Source organism: Drosophila biarmipes, chromosome 2R (genome assembly GCF_025231255.1).
Source record: "Drosophila biarmipes strain raj3 chromosome 2R, RU_DBia_V1.1, whole genome shotgun sequence".
In the NCBI taxonomy this organism is placed as follows: domain Eukaryota; kingdom Metazoa; phylum Arthropoda; class Insecta; order Diptera; family Drosophilidae; genus Drosophila; species Drosophila biarmipes.
The window spans coordinates 5,741,382-5,756,696 of NC_066615.1; the positions used below are offsets into that span (position 1 = coordinate 5,741,382).

The 15,315-nt window shown below is 50.2% G+C and overlaps 4 protein-coding genes across 10 annotated transcripts; 1 reads left to right on the forward strand and 3 right to left on the reverse strand.

Annotated features, from left to right (window-relative positions):
- Positions 1 to 220: 220 nt before the first annotated feature.
- On the reverse strand, positions 221 to 3,887 carry LOC108029730 (basic salivary proline-rich protein 2). 2 transcript variants are annotated; one of them, XM_017102212.3, is made up of 7 exons: positions 3,752 to 3,887; positions 2,994 to 3,250; positions 2,087 to 2,778; positions 1,774 to 1,865; positions 1,341 to 1,707; positions 753 to 1,208; positions 221 to 691 (listed from the first exon to the last, which is right to left on the reverse strand). In XM_017102212.3, exons 2-7 carry the CDS (start codon positions 3,067 to 3,069, stop codon positions 554 to 556), a joined length of 1,821 nt encoding a protein of 606 aa, XP_016957701.1. In that variant the 5' UTR covers positions 3,070 to 3,250; positions 3,752 to 3,887; the 3' UTR covers positions 221 to 553. The 2 variants fall into 2 exon arrangements, with proteins under 2 accessions (XP_016957701.1, XP_016957705.1); XM_017102216.3 differs by lacking the exon at positions 2,994 to 3,250.
- A 307-nt stretch (positions 3,888 to 4,194) lies between these two features.
- Positions 4,195 to 5,164, forward strand: LOC108029640 (mediator of RNA polymerase II transcription subunit 8). Its single transcript, XM_017102048.3, has one exon. The coding sequence runs from the start codon at positions 4,285 to 4,287 to the stop codon at positions 5,041 to 5,043; it is 759 nt and encodes a 252-aa protein (XP_016957537.1). The 5' UTR covers positions 4,195 to 4,284; the 3' UTR covers positions 5,044 to 5,164.
- On the reverse strand, positions 5,032 to 13,298 carry LOC108029639 (tudor domain-containing protein 7A). Of its 6 annotated transcripts, XM_050887494.1 has the most exons (8): positions 13,004 to 13,296; positions 11,900 to 12,133; positions 6,835 to 9,864; positions 6,650 to 6,771; positions 5,935 to 6,211; positions 5,727 to 5,878; positions 5,469 to 5,617; positions 5,032 to 5,411 (listed from the first exon to the last, which is right to left on the reverse strand). In XM_050887494.1, exons 2-8 carry the CDS (start codon positions 12,113 to 12,115, stop codon positions 5,185 to 5,187), a joined length of 4,173 nt encoding a protein of 1,390 aa, XP_050743451.1. In that variant the 5' UTR covers positions 12,116 to 12,133; positions 13,004 to 13,296; the 3' UTR covers positions 5,032 to 5,184. The 6 variants fall into 6 exon arrangements, 5 of the variants coding, with proteins under 5 accessions (XP_050743451.1, XP_050743452.1, XP_016957536.1 ...); XM_050887495.1 differs by lacking the exons at positions 11,900 to 12,133; positions 13,004 to 13,296 and adding an exon at positions 10,888 to 11,052; XM_017102047.3 differs by lacking the exons at positions 5,032 to 5,411; positions 5,469 to 5,617; positions 5,727 to 5,878 and adding an exon at positions 6,393 to 6,449 and having other exon boundaries at positions 6,203 to 6,315; positions 13,004 to 13,298.
- Positions 13,299 to 13,401: 103 nt separating this feature from the next.
- LOC108029404 (uncharacterized) lies at positions 13,402 to 15,175 on the reverse strand. The gene has a single exon (XM_017101637.3). It carries the CDS (start codon positions 15,097 to 15,099, stop codon positions 13,483 to 13,485), a length of 1,617 nt encoding a protein of 538 aa, XP_016957126.1. The 5' UTR covers positions 15,100 to 15,175; the 3' UTR covers positions 13,402 to 13,482.
- Between the last annotated feature and the right edge of the window lie 140 nt (positions 15,176 to 15,315).

Here is a 15,315-nt window from a genome sequence, read left to right on the forward strand (position 1 = left end):
CTTTCGGAGATCTTGATTTAAGAGGAGTATAACTTTAAGGGGTCTGTCCCAACATCCATTTCTCATAGGGAACTTCAACGTTATTTACCTCCCAGTAACAGTCAACCACTGTGTATACTATTTTACCCTTAATTCTTTTGAAATAAAAGAGTTATACATAATATTTATTAGATACTTCCAATTAAAAATGTAACACTCCGTGCCGCCCAGTAAAAGTCACATTTTTACTGACTGTTATTTAATGCGTTTACAAATATCCGGGTGTGTTGCACCAACAACATGCCCTCGAAAGAAACTTACAAAGTTCAGTGTTAATAGAAACCCTACGCCAAAAGCAGGATGTCAGGGGCCAAGGCCAACCATCTCCGGTGCTTGGCTTGTAATGTTAGTTAGTTATCAAAATAAAAGGTGACAAATGCAGTTTCATACATTTTGAATGTACAAAAGAGGATGATGGGTGCGGAAATGATGCAAATACAAGATAAGGGGCAGGGAAAGTAGAACAAAAATGATCTGAATGGGGACAGGGGAATAGGAAAATGAATGAGGGCACTTAATTCAAGCGCTGAGTGACCGGCAGCTTCTTGCGTCGTCTGCGCAATTGCTGACTGCGATCCCAGTACTCATAGTAGCGTTCCTGTTTCAACCACTCCTGATATTTATACCACCACTCCTCCCACTTGATATAGTCCTGCAAGAAAAACACGTTCTTATTATATGCGAACTTGACTACTGAGGTAATCACCACCTACCTTAAGGTCCAAGTCCCTCAGGTAGCCACGACTCTTGTAGTACTCGTAACGGACGCGCACGTCGTCCCACGACAGCATTCCCGACGGTGCTGTGGTGGCCAACTCCTCCGGAAAGTGCCCGGCCGGTGCCGGCGAATACGAATAGCGACGCGGCGGCGACTCCAGGCCCTCTTCAATCATCACTTTGAGGGCCCCACCGGTGGAGTCTTTGGTGATTCTCATATTCTCCATGTTGCTGCGATCCATGCTCCACTGCGCCATTTTGCCGAACCGCTCCGAGAGCGTCAGCCGCGTGGTAGCCGAGAATGTGGGCAACGTGCCGACCTCGTCGCTGTCCGAGCCGTTCGAATCGTCCGAGTCCGAGGAGGAGTTCGCCGCGTTAGCTCCGGTGCCAGTGGTCGTCCCGCTCGGATGCTTTTTACGTTTCTCACCTTCAATTTTTATGCGTGGCCTCATCTGATGGAAAGAGGATTTGGATAATTAGACATTAGTATAAACGATTTTTACCATAGCAGTTGAGTTTGGCTAACTCATTTCATATCGACTCCACAGTAAACTTATAGCATGTTATTTAATAAAGGTGCTCACCTCCTTCTCCTTCTTCTTCTTTTTAGCCTGTGCTGCCGGGGCTCCAGTTGGCCCCGATGCGGGCTCTGGTGGCTCTGGCGGACGGTGCTTGAGACGCGGATCTTCCGGCGGCGGCGAGTGGCGCGACGATCGCGCGATCTTCATGTGGGCATCCGACGAGGAGCCGCGATCATGGCCGATGTGACGCATCTTGGCCTGGCGGTATTTCTCCATGGCGGAGACCGAACTGCCTCCACCTCCGCGCACGGGCGGTGGAGTGCTGGGGCGACCATGGATTCGGCCATGTGGCTCCGACGGCGGGGGCGGAGGCGCCCCCGTGCGATAATGGCCACGTGGCTTGGGTGGCGGCGAACGCGGACCGCGGGATCTGAAATCAGGATGGAAATGAATGATTAATAGACATAGATACAATAAGTCAGAGTGGCTAACTTACCGAGATCTGTGACGATGGCTGGGCGAGCAGAGGGAGCAGGAGTCATCGGAACTGCTGCTCATCGAGCTGTTTGATCGCGAACGCATTGAGTGCTGCAAGAAAAGTAAATATTTATATATATTTCAAGAAAATAGTGCGGCAATTAAATGTGACTTCTTAAGCATAGCCCCGATAGTTACCAAGAGAATCACTTTTAAAGATATCTCACATCAAGTATATCTTGATGCACTACAAAAATGTATTCAAAATCTCTTTAACTTCACCGGTTCCTATAAATATATTAGTTATTTCCTCCTCTAGAGGGACTACTCACCCTTGGCGGTGGCGATGGCGGGCGCTTGGAGCGCGGCAGGATGTGGGTGACTGGGCCCCGCTTGTCCATCCCCGACGACGAGGGCGGCGGAAGCGGGGGCGACCGACGGCGGCTTAGCGGGGATCGCGACGCGTTAGGCTTGCGTCGCAGCGACGAGGAGGACGAGCCACCACTGGGTTCCGGCGGGGATCGTGGCCGTCCGTGGCCGTTTCCGGGCCGACGCATGAGGGCGTCGTGGCTGTTGTTGGGCGATCGCGGCATGGGCGGCGAGCGCGGTCCGCCGCGGCGGTCCATGCCACCGTGCATGGCCATCGGCGGGGAGCGGCGACGCGGAGGCGGCGAAAGCGGTGGCGACTTGCGCAGGCGCGACCGACTGCGCGAATGCGGCGAACGGGAGCGCCCGTATCGCTGCGACGGCGGCGGTGGACCGGACGGCGGTCCGCCCGGGGGCGGATAGCGGCCGTAGGGCGGGGCTCCACCCTCACGACCTTCGCGACCGTCGCGTTCGCTCTCGCCGGAGCTGCTCTCGCCCTGGATGTACATCTTCTTGTAGCCCGTGTGGCGCCATCGGTTCGGGTCCTTCTCCTCGGCCTCGATCAGCTTCTTGTCCCAGTAGTCGTTGGTGGTGTTGGCGCGCGCCTTCTTCATCACGTTGTCGATCTCGCGTCGCTTGCCAGCGGGTAATGAGGGATCTGCAAGGTTGAGAGGTAAAAGGTCAGCTTCGGTCGGCAGGCGGGGGTGGTGGTGGTGTTTGTTCTGTTGGATAGTTATCGTTCCGGGAAGCGCTTCAAACGGGTTCTGTTTTATTACAGGGACCCTCCGCGGACATCGCTAATCCCGGCGAGGCGTGGGTTTTCCCACATCTAGAGCCGCTGCTTGTTGGTATGTAGAAGTTTCTTTCAGGTACCTGTTATTCGGGCAGCTGTCGGCTGCCTGTCCATGTGCAGTTTGGGATTCAGTTCGGCGCGCCTGCGCGACGCCATCGCGGTATTTCGGATTTCTCTCGCTCTGGCTAGTATTTATCTATGTATCTATGTATCGCGCGGTGGACGGTAGACATACAGATACGTTTATTGTCTTATCACCCCAAATCGGTTAGGGCTCGGCCTGCGGTTTGGCGAACGCGACAACACACTTTACCATTTCAAAAACATACACAACAAGCTGCAAATATATTACAATTGAATACAGAAACATGTAAGAGAGCATTAGAAATGGCCAACTGAAAGCAACAACAATATCAAGAGCGGAGAGAGAAAGAGGGGTGGGGGAGACCGAGCTGAAAACGCAGAGAGGAGCGCGGACGCGTTCCCGCTATCTTTCCACCCATGGCGCGGCGCGGGGGCTGGGACCTGGCCAGTCCGTACCCAAATCGGGCGAGAGAACCGATAACCGGTAGCCGGTAGCCGGCTTGTGCGTATATCTTTTCACATATGCATTTTCCAGATTTTCCATTGCTTTTCTTCCGGTTCACTCACTTACACACTCACTCACACCAGCACCAGTGTGTTGCCTTGTCAGCACGGGAGAGGACTCAGAGCGAGAGCGAGACAGAAGGGTGAGACAAAGAGAGGCGAGACTCCCGACGACAGCAACTAAGTCCCGATTTTAAGCTCTGGCGCTTATGTAAACGGTGTAAAACAGGCACTAGACTAATTTGCTTACATTTGACGACGTTTGCGGCACGCTTTTCGAGATTTTGTGAGGGCTAGCGTTTTATTGGCAAATGGAAAACACGGCGATGCGTTCAGTTTTTCTCGGCGGCCATGTTGGTATTTCCAAAATGTATCGAACTATCAGTATCGATATTTCTGAATAAAGATAAATACCGGATTAGCCATTTTATAGGGAGGTGAAAAATATATCAAAATACTAAATATCGATATTTTGATACGAAAAAATGAAAGCCCATTATAAACATTAAAATCCCTTTCCTTCCTAGTTTCATGTTTTTAAACTTTGGCACTCATGGCTTTTTGATAAAATTTCTCGATTAAATGGCAAAGATTCGAAAACCCAACAAGCTAGAAAATACTATTAATGCGCTTCGCACTGATAGCAAAATAATTGTCAGTGGAAACAGGCTAGATTGACATTCACACAAAACGAATAAGTGGTCTGCCTGGCGCATGGTCACACTGCTTTCTTTGCGAAGTTAAAATTATATTTGTTATATTTTTGTTAAAAAGTCAGCCAAAATGCAGCGCGACGAAAAGCTTTTCGAGATGACGCTCGAAACGGTCCTGCAGCGCCTGAACGACCTGAAGCTGGCGGTGCTCTCGATGATCCAGAAACTGGAGCTGGAGTACGAGACCATAAACTGGCCAACGTTCCTGGACAACTTTGCCATAATCTCGAGCCACCTCACGGGGTTGACCAAGATCCTGGCCAAGGAGCAGTGCCCGCCGCTCAGGAACCGAACCGTACTTCCCCTACTGGTCTCCATGGACCGGGACGAGACCTTGATCAACATCACGGAGGGCCGGGTGCCGGTCTTCTCGCACGACATCGTTCCCGACTATCTGAGAACTCGGCCGGATCCGATTACGGAGCAAAAGATGCAGCAGAACGAACAGAAGGCGGCCAACCTCACAAACGACGCCGCCATGAAGCAGGTCACCCAGTACAATAAGGTCGTCTCCCACGTCCTAGACATGGTCAGCAAGGCGCGCGAGGAGTGGGAGATCGAGAGCTCCTCGCGCACCGGCATCCAGCAGACGAGCAGCATGGCCGACACCCAGCTGCTGGTGGCCGCCGTTGGCATGGGGAAGGGCCTCAAGCTGACCAACTACGGACCCGGACCGGGCATGATGGTCCCACCCTCAATCCGAGCACCCTCTCCCATGGGCGGACCCGCCATGAGTCCCGGCAACGTGCAGCAGCAGCTGGGCAAGGCGCCCTCGGCTGTTAAGACCAACATCAAGTCCGCCAACCAAGTTCATCCGTTTTCTCGGTAGAAAAAAACCATAGTTTATTGGCTATTATCGCTTTCTTCTGGCGGAATGTGTCGTCGTAATAAGTTACATGTCCCTAAACCTAAGTCTATGATTAAGCAAACATAAACGTGAACAAATTCAAGCGATTTCGTCTCCCCCGACTCAGACTTCCTTCGTTGCCGGCTGTGCGTGCTTCTCCTTGATGAGAATCTCGTGCAGCTTAATATCCTTCGGCGTGGAGGTGTCCACCAGCTCCAGGCACAGGGCCCGCGTGTCATCCCTCTGTTTGTGCATGCGCCGCACAATCCCGATGAACTTTTGACCCAGCGTCAGTTGGCGGAAGCGTACGCAGGTATCCTTGCTCCAGACTACGTCTGTTAGTTGAATGCCTGGAAGGAGAATTTTCAATGTCGAAGGGCCGAGTCCTGAGCTCATCTCCAACTCACCATATAATTGGGCTGGCAGGGCCATTTTGGGCAGCTTTCTCAAATCAGGTTGCAGGGTCTTCAGTTGATCACAGGCAACCACTCCGTCGTCGCCCACGTCGACGAAACGCACGTGTATAATCTCATCGTAAATCTTGCGAATACTTACGCTGCGAAGATTAAATGAGAAATTATCTTAGAAAACTGCATTTTAGTCGATTAAATTGATATCTTCTGGCACTCAAAGATATACTATTTGGCATCTAGCCCACTCCTCACCGATGATAGACGCCGTCGCTGTCAGGAGCTGCGTAGGCCTCTCCAATTGCTAGTTGCGAGGGCTGAACTCCTTTGGCAGCAGGCCCTTTGCAATGCACTTGCAGATTCTTCATCAAAGTCTGCAGCTGGTTGTAGCATTTGTATGGTTGCACCTGTAACGGGGTCGAGTATTGGAGCAAGGGATTTAGTTTCCTGTAACTAGACTTACGGCAAAGTGACCGGGATTGACGGAGAGGGCAACGCGCACCTCGAAATAGGCGCCCACTGCTGGAATGGCCTCATAATCCTTGAGCATGAGCGACGAAAAATTGGTGGTTCCTGATCTTGAAAACGCCGGCGCCTTCTGTGGGGTCACCGGCGGAGTGAGAGCGACCAGGTCGCTGCTGCTGCTCTGGCTGGAGACGACGGAGCTGAAGCTGCCGCGCCTGGGCAGCTGGGCATTGGAACTCAGGAGCATATAATCGCACTTCTCCGGTTGAATGGAGCTGTGCGGGAGGGGAATCGAAGGTGGGAGGGGGAAAAGCCGGATCAGGGGTGCGGGGATAATAGTTGGTTTCGAGGTTTAAAAATTGTTTCGCTCTTTGGCTTACTGGGTAGCATTGGGGCATTTATGAGTATATTTTTCGGATTATATACAAAGATGTGCATGACTTAGGGATAGCTTACATTAAGTTTGTTTCGGGACATTTTCGTTAGCGTAGATCGAATTTGTGTTAGCGATAGCTTATCAAGTCAGTTCCAGTTTATCGAAAGCAATAATAGAGCATTAACCAAAGGATCGATTATAACATTAATGATATAGGGCACCAGTCACTATTCAGATGTCGTTGGTTAAGGAGCTTGATGGCGATGTGATTAGATGACATGGACCATAATGATACAGATGAATAGACATTGCTTAGGAGCCGGCACAGGACACTTACCTTGCCATCTCGAACTCCAGACGAAGGCCGATATTCACGCACATGTACATTGACTCCGGATCCTGGCCGCGGATGAAGACGTTGACCAAGGGCATTGCTCCGTCCTTGGCCACAACCTTGAGCTGTAATGAAAGCGGTATAGATGAGAAAATCTGTGAGGAGATCCTGTCTTGAAAAACACATACCAGAGCCTCGCTGCGCGGTGGCATCAGACCACGAAGGCGTCCCAGCATCTGACCCGCGATCTCGGGAACGTCGTGCAGGCGAACTGGAAGGGCCTGCGGCGGAAACGTTGCCAGCGCTCTATTGTTGGCTTCCAGGCGGTAAATGTTGGAGATGTGCGTCTTGCGCTGCCGTCCGTCGTCCACATAGTAGACGTCGAAGGTCTCCTCCTCCGGGTTCTGGGGTCTGGCCACCAGCCGTCCGCGGAACCACTGCTTTAGGCCTTCGGCCGACTCGTCGCACACGAAGACATGGCGGTCGTGCAGCAGATCGGAATAGCTCACTCGATCCTGCTCGCCCAGATCAGCAACTGTTTGTGCAATGCTTCGCTCCACAAACTTAAGATCATCGTTTCGCAGCAGCACCAGCAGATCACCGTCCTCGTTGATGTGAGACACAAGGACTGGAGTGGTCTTGCCGATCTTCTTTTCGTCAGTCAGCGAAGGAGCCGGGGTGCACTTTGTGATCCTACTGGCAACCAGGTCGTTCAAATGGATGTCTTCTGCGGTTGAGGTGTCGTACAACGTGGCCACCAAGCAAGCCCGACGCTTACCGTTCTCCACCACCCCCTGGGAAGCTCCGCCCAGTTCGAAGAACTGCTTCTCGGTAGTAAGCACATGGGCCACAACCGTCTGCCCGTCCAGCTCCTTTGTCAATACCTGCTGAGCGTGCGGATGGTCTTCGAACTTGTCCAATGCATACATGCTGAGGCAGACGGCCTGGGCCGGAAGCACCTTGAATTGCGGCGGACATTGGAAGAGTTCTTCAAAGTCGAACAGACCCACATCGCCAAAGTCCACAAAGTGACAGCGGCAAGAGCGCTCCTCTTCAGTTACGGAGATCACCCGCACTCGGTTCCAGCCATCGGGGATCTCCACCAGATATACTTCCTGAACGAGAGGTTTAACCACCTTCTGTCGGAAAAGTGGAGCTTCCATTTGTCGGCCCATGTGCTTCGTCAGCTCTTCAAAGTTGGCTATCTGATCGATCAACCTAGCCCACACCCGCTTGGTGGAGTCGCAGTGACTGATGAACATGTTCCAGTCGTGCGATCCACTCTCATTTAATTGCCAGGGCAGTACCAACTCTGGCAAAACACTGGTAGTATTGACAGGAATTGGTTTCGATGATCCAGGTTCGTTGGCAAATAAAATAATCCTCGGGTCAATGCCGTGCTCCACGCGAATTTTGTTCGACTCAATAATTAAATCGTACCAATGGCTGGGCAGGTGTTGCCGGAAGGTTCTGCCGTACCAATCCTCCAGCTTGTGACCTAATATGCCATGTGGGTAGTTCAACAGCTCCTTGTACAATCCGTCGATGAACTCCTCGTCGCTAAGTGTGCAAATAGTAAGCTTTTGATGCGACTCGGCGTGCTGGATACGCTGGATGGCGATCTGGGCTGTGCGCTGGTAGGCAGTCTCCGCATCAGAGAACTCCTGCGGATAGCTGCTGTACACGTCGCCAGCAATCCGCACTGAACAGTGCAGGTGTGGGGGCTTGTTGAATATATTAAACGTAGGCTTCTCGAAATCATTTTCCTCGCAATAGAGGTTGAGCGAGGAAACGGCATCGAAGGAAGAATCGTGCTTGAGCGACACCTTAGCCTTCAGTGTGGAATTGGCCTTGCCTGCCTGGACTTGGGCTCCTTGAACTTTAGGAACATCATTTTTCGACGCGGCTTCAACAGCGGATTTCGTTTGAGCATTCTCCGGTGAAGCCGGTGGGGTGATGGGCGCTACCGTTGTCGTTGGCGTTGGCGTTGGAGTATCCAATTTGGGTGTAATTTTCAGTCTATGATTTACAGAGCTGCCTGTGGAGCGAACCTGTCCAGGGTGCAGTACTCGTGGATGAAGTGACCGTTTGTAGCTACCCTCAGGGGTGTTAAATACGCTGCTTGCATCTTGCTGTCGCTGCGGGGCACTATTTCCCAGGATCGCACGCAGAGGCGGCTTGCCGTCATTGAATTTGCCTTGTCCATTGCTTTTGACATGGTTTTGACCGTGACCATTCATGGCGGGCGCCTTATTGTTAGAAATCGTTACAAGGATCTTCTCCTGCTCCACTTTCGCTGCTCGCATGGTTGCAGGCTGAACCAGCTCGTGCCTTTCCGACCTTTCCTTTTCCAGGCGTTCGGCTTCTGCTGTTGTCTCCTTCTCCAGGCGGTCCTTCTCCTGACGTTCGGCTTCTGCCCTTGACTCCTCTTGTTTCTGGAGCTCCTTCTTTATGTTTTCCAAATCTTTTTCACGCTTTTTGAGTTCTTCCTCCTGCTCCTTCTTAAACGCCTCAATCCGAACCGTAAACTCTTCTTCGAACCTAGCGTGCTCCTCCTTAAGCTTGGCCTGCAATTCCTTATTGATCTTTGCCCTCAGTTCTTGTTCAATGCAGTCCTTAAGCTCCTGATCTCGCTTGGCCTTCGCCTGCCTCTCGCGTTCAGCAGACTCCTTCAGTTCCTGTTCTCTCTTGGCCTTCGCCTGCCTCTCGCGTTCCGCAGCCTTCTTTAGATCCTGATCTCGCTTGGCTTTCGCCTGCCTTTCGCGCTCAGCAGATTCCTTTAGTTGCTGGTCTAGCTTGGCCTTCGCCTGCCTTTCGCGTTCAGCGTTTTCCTTAATTTCCCTATTTCTCTGCGCCTTCGCCTGCTCCTCTGCCTCCAACTGGCGCTGCCGCTGGTGCCGCCAGTACTGGTCGTTATCCCAACGCTGCTGCTGATGGGACTGTTGGAACCGTGGGTGGCACTGCGGTGGCCGGTAACACTGCTGGTATTGCTGCTGTTGTTGCTGGTAATAGCGCTGCTGCTGAGCCTGATAGTTCTGCTGGTGGTTTTGGTATTGGTTATAGTGCTGAGGGTTATAGCCGCAGTTGGCTTTCTGACTTGCTGCTTTTTGGACAGCTGGCGTTGGTTTTGTGATTTGCGTGGATTTGCTGGCCTTCTGCTGGCGTACCATACGCGCAATGTGATCAGTTTTGGCGCTAAATTTAGCGGTGATGAAGATCTGTTACGGACGAGAAGAAAAAGCAGTTAGGTTTGAATTTATTAGGGAAAGTAAGGAAGGTTTTCAAATAAAAGAATTCCTCCCAAATTTTGTAAAAATCTTAAGCTTTCCTTGCAGTTTGCCAAAATGGTTATCTATTTTATTCCATAAAATCAAGATATTTAAGGAGTTTTAACCAGATAATAAGTTTCCCGAAGACATTCTGTACATTTGCCATCATTTCTGGGAAGGGAAAGTTGCTTCGCTTGGACAACTGTTGAGCTCGAGTTTGGGTAATCCAATATGCCCCATTAAACTGCAGACCCTGCTACTTACGGCCGAGCCCAATGAGTCTGCTCAAGTGTTTGGAAATGCGAGTGGTTTGAAGTCGATTTTTGTTTATGATTCACATTGCGCTGCGTTGTTTCAAGCTGCAATGATCTTAATAGGGTCGCAGCGCCAAGTAGTGAGCAGTGGGTTCCGGATATGGGCAGGGCGCTGAAACCCAAGACGTGATAATAGTGCAGAGCGAGGGCTCGGAATGCTGGCTGATGCAGAATACATAATTGAAGTTAAATAAACATCGCCAGCTGTCCCGCCTCGGCTTTCATTCGTGAGCTTCTGTGGGCTGCATCTCTGGGTCGCCCGGTTATTGATTTGGCAACAATGCCAAAGCGTAGGCCGGAAGGACCCGCCCGGAACGCCCACTTTCGCCCACAGGTGAGAAATCAGGCGGCCAAACAAGAATAATGCAAGCGGTTCAAGTGTAATTGCCCAGATGGACAGGCACTTGGAGAGAAAAACAAACGATACCCGACGTTCGTTCACTTTCACCGTGCAATCATGCAATCGCACACACACAGAGCCGACTTTGAATTGCTGGCCTTTTCGATTTTCGCGTTATACACTTTTGTTTTTGGCTGGCGCTGCACTTATTAAAGCAGAGCGCTTAATCAGCACAAATCGTGAAAACACGGCTCAGGGAAAGGCAATCTAATAATGCAAGCGAAAACGAAACTAGACTAAGTAAGACCCATTGTTTACACTTTTCGCGGCGGAGATGAAAAGAAGAAGATGCCGTTGACACGTTGCCCCTTCCTTGGAGAGAGCGGGCGGAGCGACGAGCGTTCGGAGCGGTCACAGCGGGGCGGGAAAGAAGCGGCGCAGCAGCAGCGGCTCACCGCACGCGTTCAGCCAGAGAATCGAACTGACAGCAGCGGGCGCCGCTCGCCAAAAGCTCGTCCGACGGCGGTGATGACCATCTGGCGCTTTGCGACCAATCTGGCGGGCTTAACACCTATGCTTTCGAATGGAAAAAGCGTTACTAAGGTATAGTTATTGTATCAAGTACTACCTTCTATAGCCCTTTGGACACACTTTCCTAAAGTACTTTTTAACGCTGAAAGTACGACTAATGTCCTAACTCTGTTATTATATTCTTTTATAGCCTTCAATATGCTTGGACACACTTTCTCGAAGTATTTTTTTAACTTGAACTGTATTATTAGGAGCAATTAACTCAGTTAATATCATTCGGCAAATTCGACTGTCTTTATCTCTACCTCTAGTTAATGAAATATCGATTAAAAGGCCATTCAAACTTTAAAGATTGTTAAATAATGCTTGAAACATCGATAATGGTTGCCCCAAAATGGTAAATTGTTACATATAGGTGCCTTTTCGAAGATGAGCGCCAGGACATGCTGATGTCAAATTCATCATTACTTTGAATGAGTAGTTTCCACGTACACTGTACGTGTGGCGGCGTGGAACAAGAAGAGCAAATAAGTTAAAAAGCTAGTTAATTTCTGGATTTCTACGCTGCCAACACTGGCAGCTCTTAAAAGCTGCGCACGTGAGGGAGACAAGAACAGAAAGAGAGCAAGCTCGGCAAAGTGGGCGAAAGAAAGCAGTTAAAGTGGGTGGGAGAGGGTCGCTCTCTCCGGCTTCTGCGATATGCAGTAATTCGCCAAGAATCTTGCCAGCAATTAGATGTATGTTGTAACTGCGACGGCGAACGGCGTGACAGTTCGAGGGATTGGGCCATGACATTTACCTGGTTGCCTTGGCCGTTGAAGTTGAACTCTTGCGTATCCTTGAGCATGTCTTGGGGGTTCGAGTAGCCCAGTGTGCGGAAGGGCATCTGCTCCCCCTCGATGGCCACGTAATCCCTGACGACGGACCGCAGTTCGACCGGCGGCTTGGCGGACGTAATTAGGGCCCTGACCACTTTGGCCACGTGCGCCAGGATCTCGTCATGCTCCACATGCATTGTGATCGGTCAATAAATCTGGGAAAGAGAGAGGTGGAGAGTATCAGCCGCTGAGCGTGATTCAAGTGGTTTGGAATGCGTGCGCCCACCGCCACCCCCGAGCAGAAGCAATTAAGCATGCACAGAGAAAACAGTGCAGTGCAAATAAACAGCTTGAGCAGTGATAAAGGGCTGCCAGCACCCGCACAACACGACTATTCTGAAAGTACCCCTTTACAGCGCTGAAACAAGTTATAGTATTAAATTATAAGTAAATCTGACAAGTAAACTTTAATGTGAGAATAAAAATAGGTCTGCATTTTTTAGGTGCGCAATGGCTTTTATATTTCTAATTCTGACAAAATTGGTTCAAGGCTCCTGTACAAAAAAATGTATTGCTCGGTCTAAACACGGTTCTTTTGGGTTTAAACACAGGAGCTCTACGAGCTGATTTAACGCATGAAATAAATGTAATTTTAGCTCGAGTTTGTAAAAACAATAAATAATTCTTTATTTACTTAAAATGCTGCACAATGAAAAAACACTTACAGAATTTAACTGCCAAAACTTGAACATTAATTGAAATGCTCCACAATTTCTTTCAGTGCACCAAATTGGCATAACAGAATGGGATCCAATAGATAAGGCGGACAAGGAAGGAGAAGAGAGCCAGAGACAAAGAGAACGGCAAGGGCGGCGGCGCAGCAGCAGAAGCGAAACAAACAGTTTGGACGTATCGACTTTAAAAGGTCCCCTTTGTTTATGCAAAATCAATCTTTAAGAGCTTCCACGAAGCGTTTTTGTCTCTCCGTTGAACTGCACTTCGCTGCTGCGCATATAAACAAAGTGCCGTTACTGGAAATGAGTGTGGAAATGGAGTACCCACGAAAAACAAATTCCTGCACTTACCAAATATTAAAATAAATAAAAGGAAAGTTCCAGCTAGATATGCACTGCAATCTGCATAAACGAAACTCAAAAATGTATTTTTCCTGTTGATTGGAAATCTTAGGATGGCGGCGATCGCGCCGGTTCTATTCCTTGTAGTGTTCCTTCGCTTCTTTGTAGTTGCCTTAGATCCGGCTTTTCTTCACCTTACGAACTATTATGTTAGAACTGAACTTGAACGCTCAGGAAACAAAACACAAGTAAAATAATGATGCGTTTCCGAAAAAGCGTAATTTTTCGTTTGACGTTTCTGAATTTTCGGCGCCCTTTCGAGTGACCGTACGACGAATCCAAGAAAAATACCATAACTACCACGCACAGACTAAGGATTAGCTTTTTAGTATTTTTGAATGGCGCAATATTTTAAATTGTTCTCAAAAATATATTTTTGTGCTCGAAAAATATGTCAATAAAAAGCTAATAATCATTAAGAAAGTGACTTAATAAAAGACGCCAGCAATGGGAAACCGACTGGCTTCCGTTTTCTGCTCCTGGGCATACAGCTTGTGTTTTTTCTTTTTCCTTTTCCTCTTTTGCAACACTTTGCTTGACTGCAGCTCGTCGTCTACTGGGCCCTCCACTCGAATGGCTTTCATTTCAGCCCGGGGAATAAAGGATGGATTCCAGCGGGCTGAAGGATTGGGGAGATCTTTGCTGGAAGCTGGAGGCGCCGGTTTCACCACCACGCTTAGGGCTTCCAGGTTGATGCGCCTGTCCTGGGCGGGACTCTCTGGCTTCACTGTTTCTAAGGAGTCCAAGGATTCAGGACGCTTCCGAGGCTCGTGGAAGTGTTCCAGTCGAGCGGCTGCAGCCGGAGCAGCCTCAAACCGCTTCGGCTTCACAGGCCTCCTTAGCTTCATCTGCTGCTGATGCTCCTCCCACACCCGATCCTCCAGCTTCATCTCCTCCTCCTTGGCGAGTGCCAAGTCGTACATGCTTTCCTTTTGGCTAGCCGGTCGAATTCCAAAGGAGAACATGTGATGATTGGTTTTAGGGTGCTTCTCCAATCGCTCACAGGTCGTTTTTTTGCCTGGCGGCTCCTTAACCGTCTTAGCCGACCCCAATCCCATGTCGTCTTCTGCCGACTGGCTCAGCAGCTCCATTTCCAGGTGGTTCAGGATCTTCAGAACCGAGAGGGCATGCTGCTTGGTGGCCAAGATGATGTCCAGCAGCTTTTTGGTACCTCCATGTTTCTTTGACTTCGATTTCAGTGGACATTTACTGGGCTTAGCCTTTTCTCCGCAGGGTTTTCGGGTGGCTGGAGGACGAGGTTTTGGAGGTGGAGTGGATGGCATGGGCTTGACCAGTCGATCGGGTGAGGGTTCCGGCAGGCAAAATGTAGAGGGGCTGCGCATCGTGGTGCTGGTGGTTGTCCGCCTAGTCGTGGTGCTCCTCGCCGTGGAAGTCGGACGACCTGTGGTGGCCCGACATGTCTGACTCTTCAACGATGCCTTGGGGGGATCAGCCTTGGAGCTAATGACCTTGGCCAACAGATTGGCTGTGGCCACGTCGGGTTTTCCATCCCGGTCCTTCCTCCTGTAGTAGCCCAGCATCCTCTTCAGCTCTCGATCGCTTTTATGATCCAGGAGCTGCTCATGAAAATTCATGCGGGCCAGCGACTCGAAGGGATCCTCCATCTCCTCTCTGGGTCCATCACAGCCCGTCCTCTGGCATTGGGACAAGTTTTCTTTAAGTAACTGGCTGCCAATATTCCTGGCGCCAACTAGGAAGCTGTCAGACTTTTCCTTGCCCGCAGATGACGGCTTATCAGGACTAGCTGCCTTTGTCTGCTCCATGTCGTCCAACCGTTGGAAGAGTATTTCCGGATCCGTGAGGTATCGCGGCTCCGCCGGCGGCATGTCCCGCCAATCCTTCTCGTCCCTTCTTTCGCTACTGTAGTGTCGCCTAGACCAAGGATCACTTAGGTCGGAGGGCCGGTAGACTGATTGGCCGCCGGTTCGACCGGTTGCTTGTCCAACGCTCGCCAGGATTACCATTGCCATAAGTGGAAGTGCGACTGTGCTGTGGCTCCAAATCCGCTTTGACATTGTTTTCATCAGCACATCTTGCTGGAATTATCGCCCAGTTCATTTTCTTAAAGTTCGTCACTTACTTACTGGCCAAATCAATGACACTTTGTTCTGAGTCGTGGGTACATCTAAATAATCTTTTAAAAAAGTAAACTACCATTGGAACAATTTGAATACTAAGTACATTCAACAGCAGATTTTTTAAGAACTTCGAAGGTTTTGAGATTGTTTCTTAGTAATCTA

Excerpts from the sequence above, each read along its gene's own strand:
- LOC108029404 (XM_017101637.3), bottom strand. The coding sequence starts at position 15,099 with ATGAAAACAATGTCAAAGCGGATTTGGAGCCACAGCACAGTCGCACTT.
- LOC108029639 (XM_050887494.1), bottom strand. The coding sequence starts at position 12,115 with ATGCATGTGGAGCATGACGAGATCCTGGCGCACGTGGCCAAAGTGGTC. Across the intron at positions 6,772-6,834 it reads CACCGCGCAGCGAGGCTCTG|CTCAAGGTTGTGGCCAAGGA; the intron begins GTATGTGTTTTT and ends CTTTCATTACAG. Across the intron at positions 5,618-5,726 it reads AGCGACGGCGTCTATCATCG|CGTAAGTATTCGCAAGATTT; the intron begins GTGAGGAGTGGG and ends TAATCTTCGCAG.
- LOC108029640 (XM_017102048.3), top strand. The coding sequence starts at position 4,285 with ATGCAGCGCGACGAAAAGCTTTTCGAGATGACGCTCGAAACGGTCCTG.
- LOC108029730 (XM_017102212.3), bottom strand. The coding sequence starts at position 3,069 with ATGGCGTCGCGCAGGCGCGCCGAACTGAATCCCAAACTGCACATGGAC. Across the intron at positions 1,866-2,086 it reads CGCCATCGCCACCGCCAAGG|CACTCAATGCGTTCGCGATC; the intron begins GTGAGTAGTCCC and ends CTTTTCTTGCAG. Across the intron at positions 1,708-1,773 it reads AGCCATCGTCACAGATCTCG|ATCCCGCGGTCCGCGTTCGC; the intron begins GTAAGTTAGCCA and ends TCCTGATTTCAG.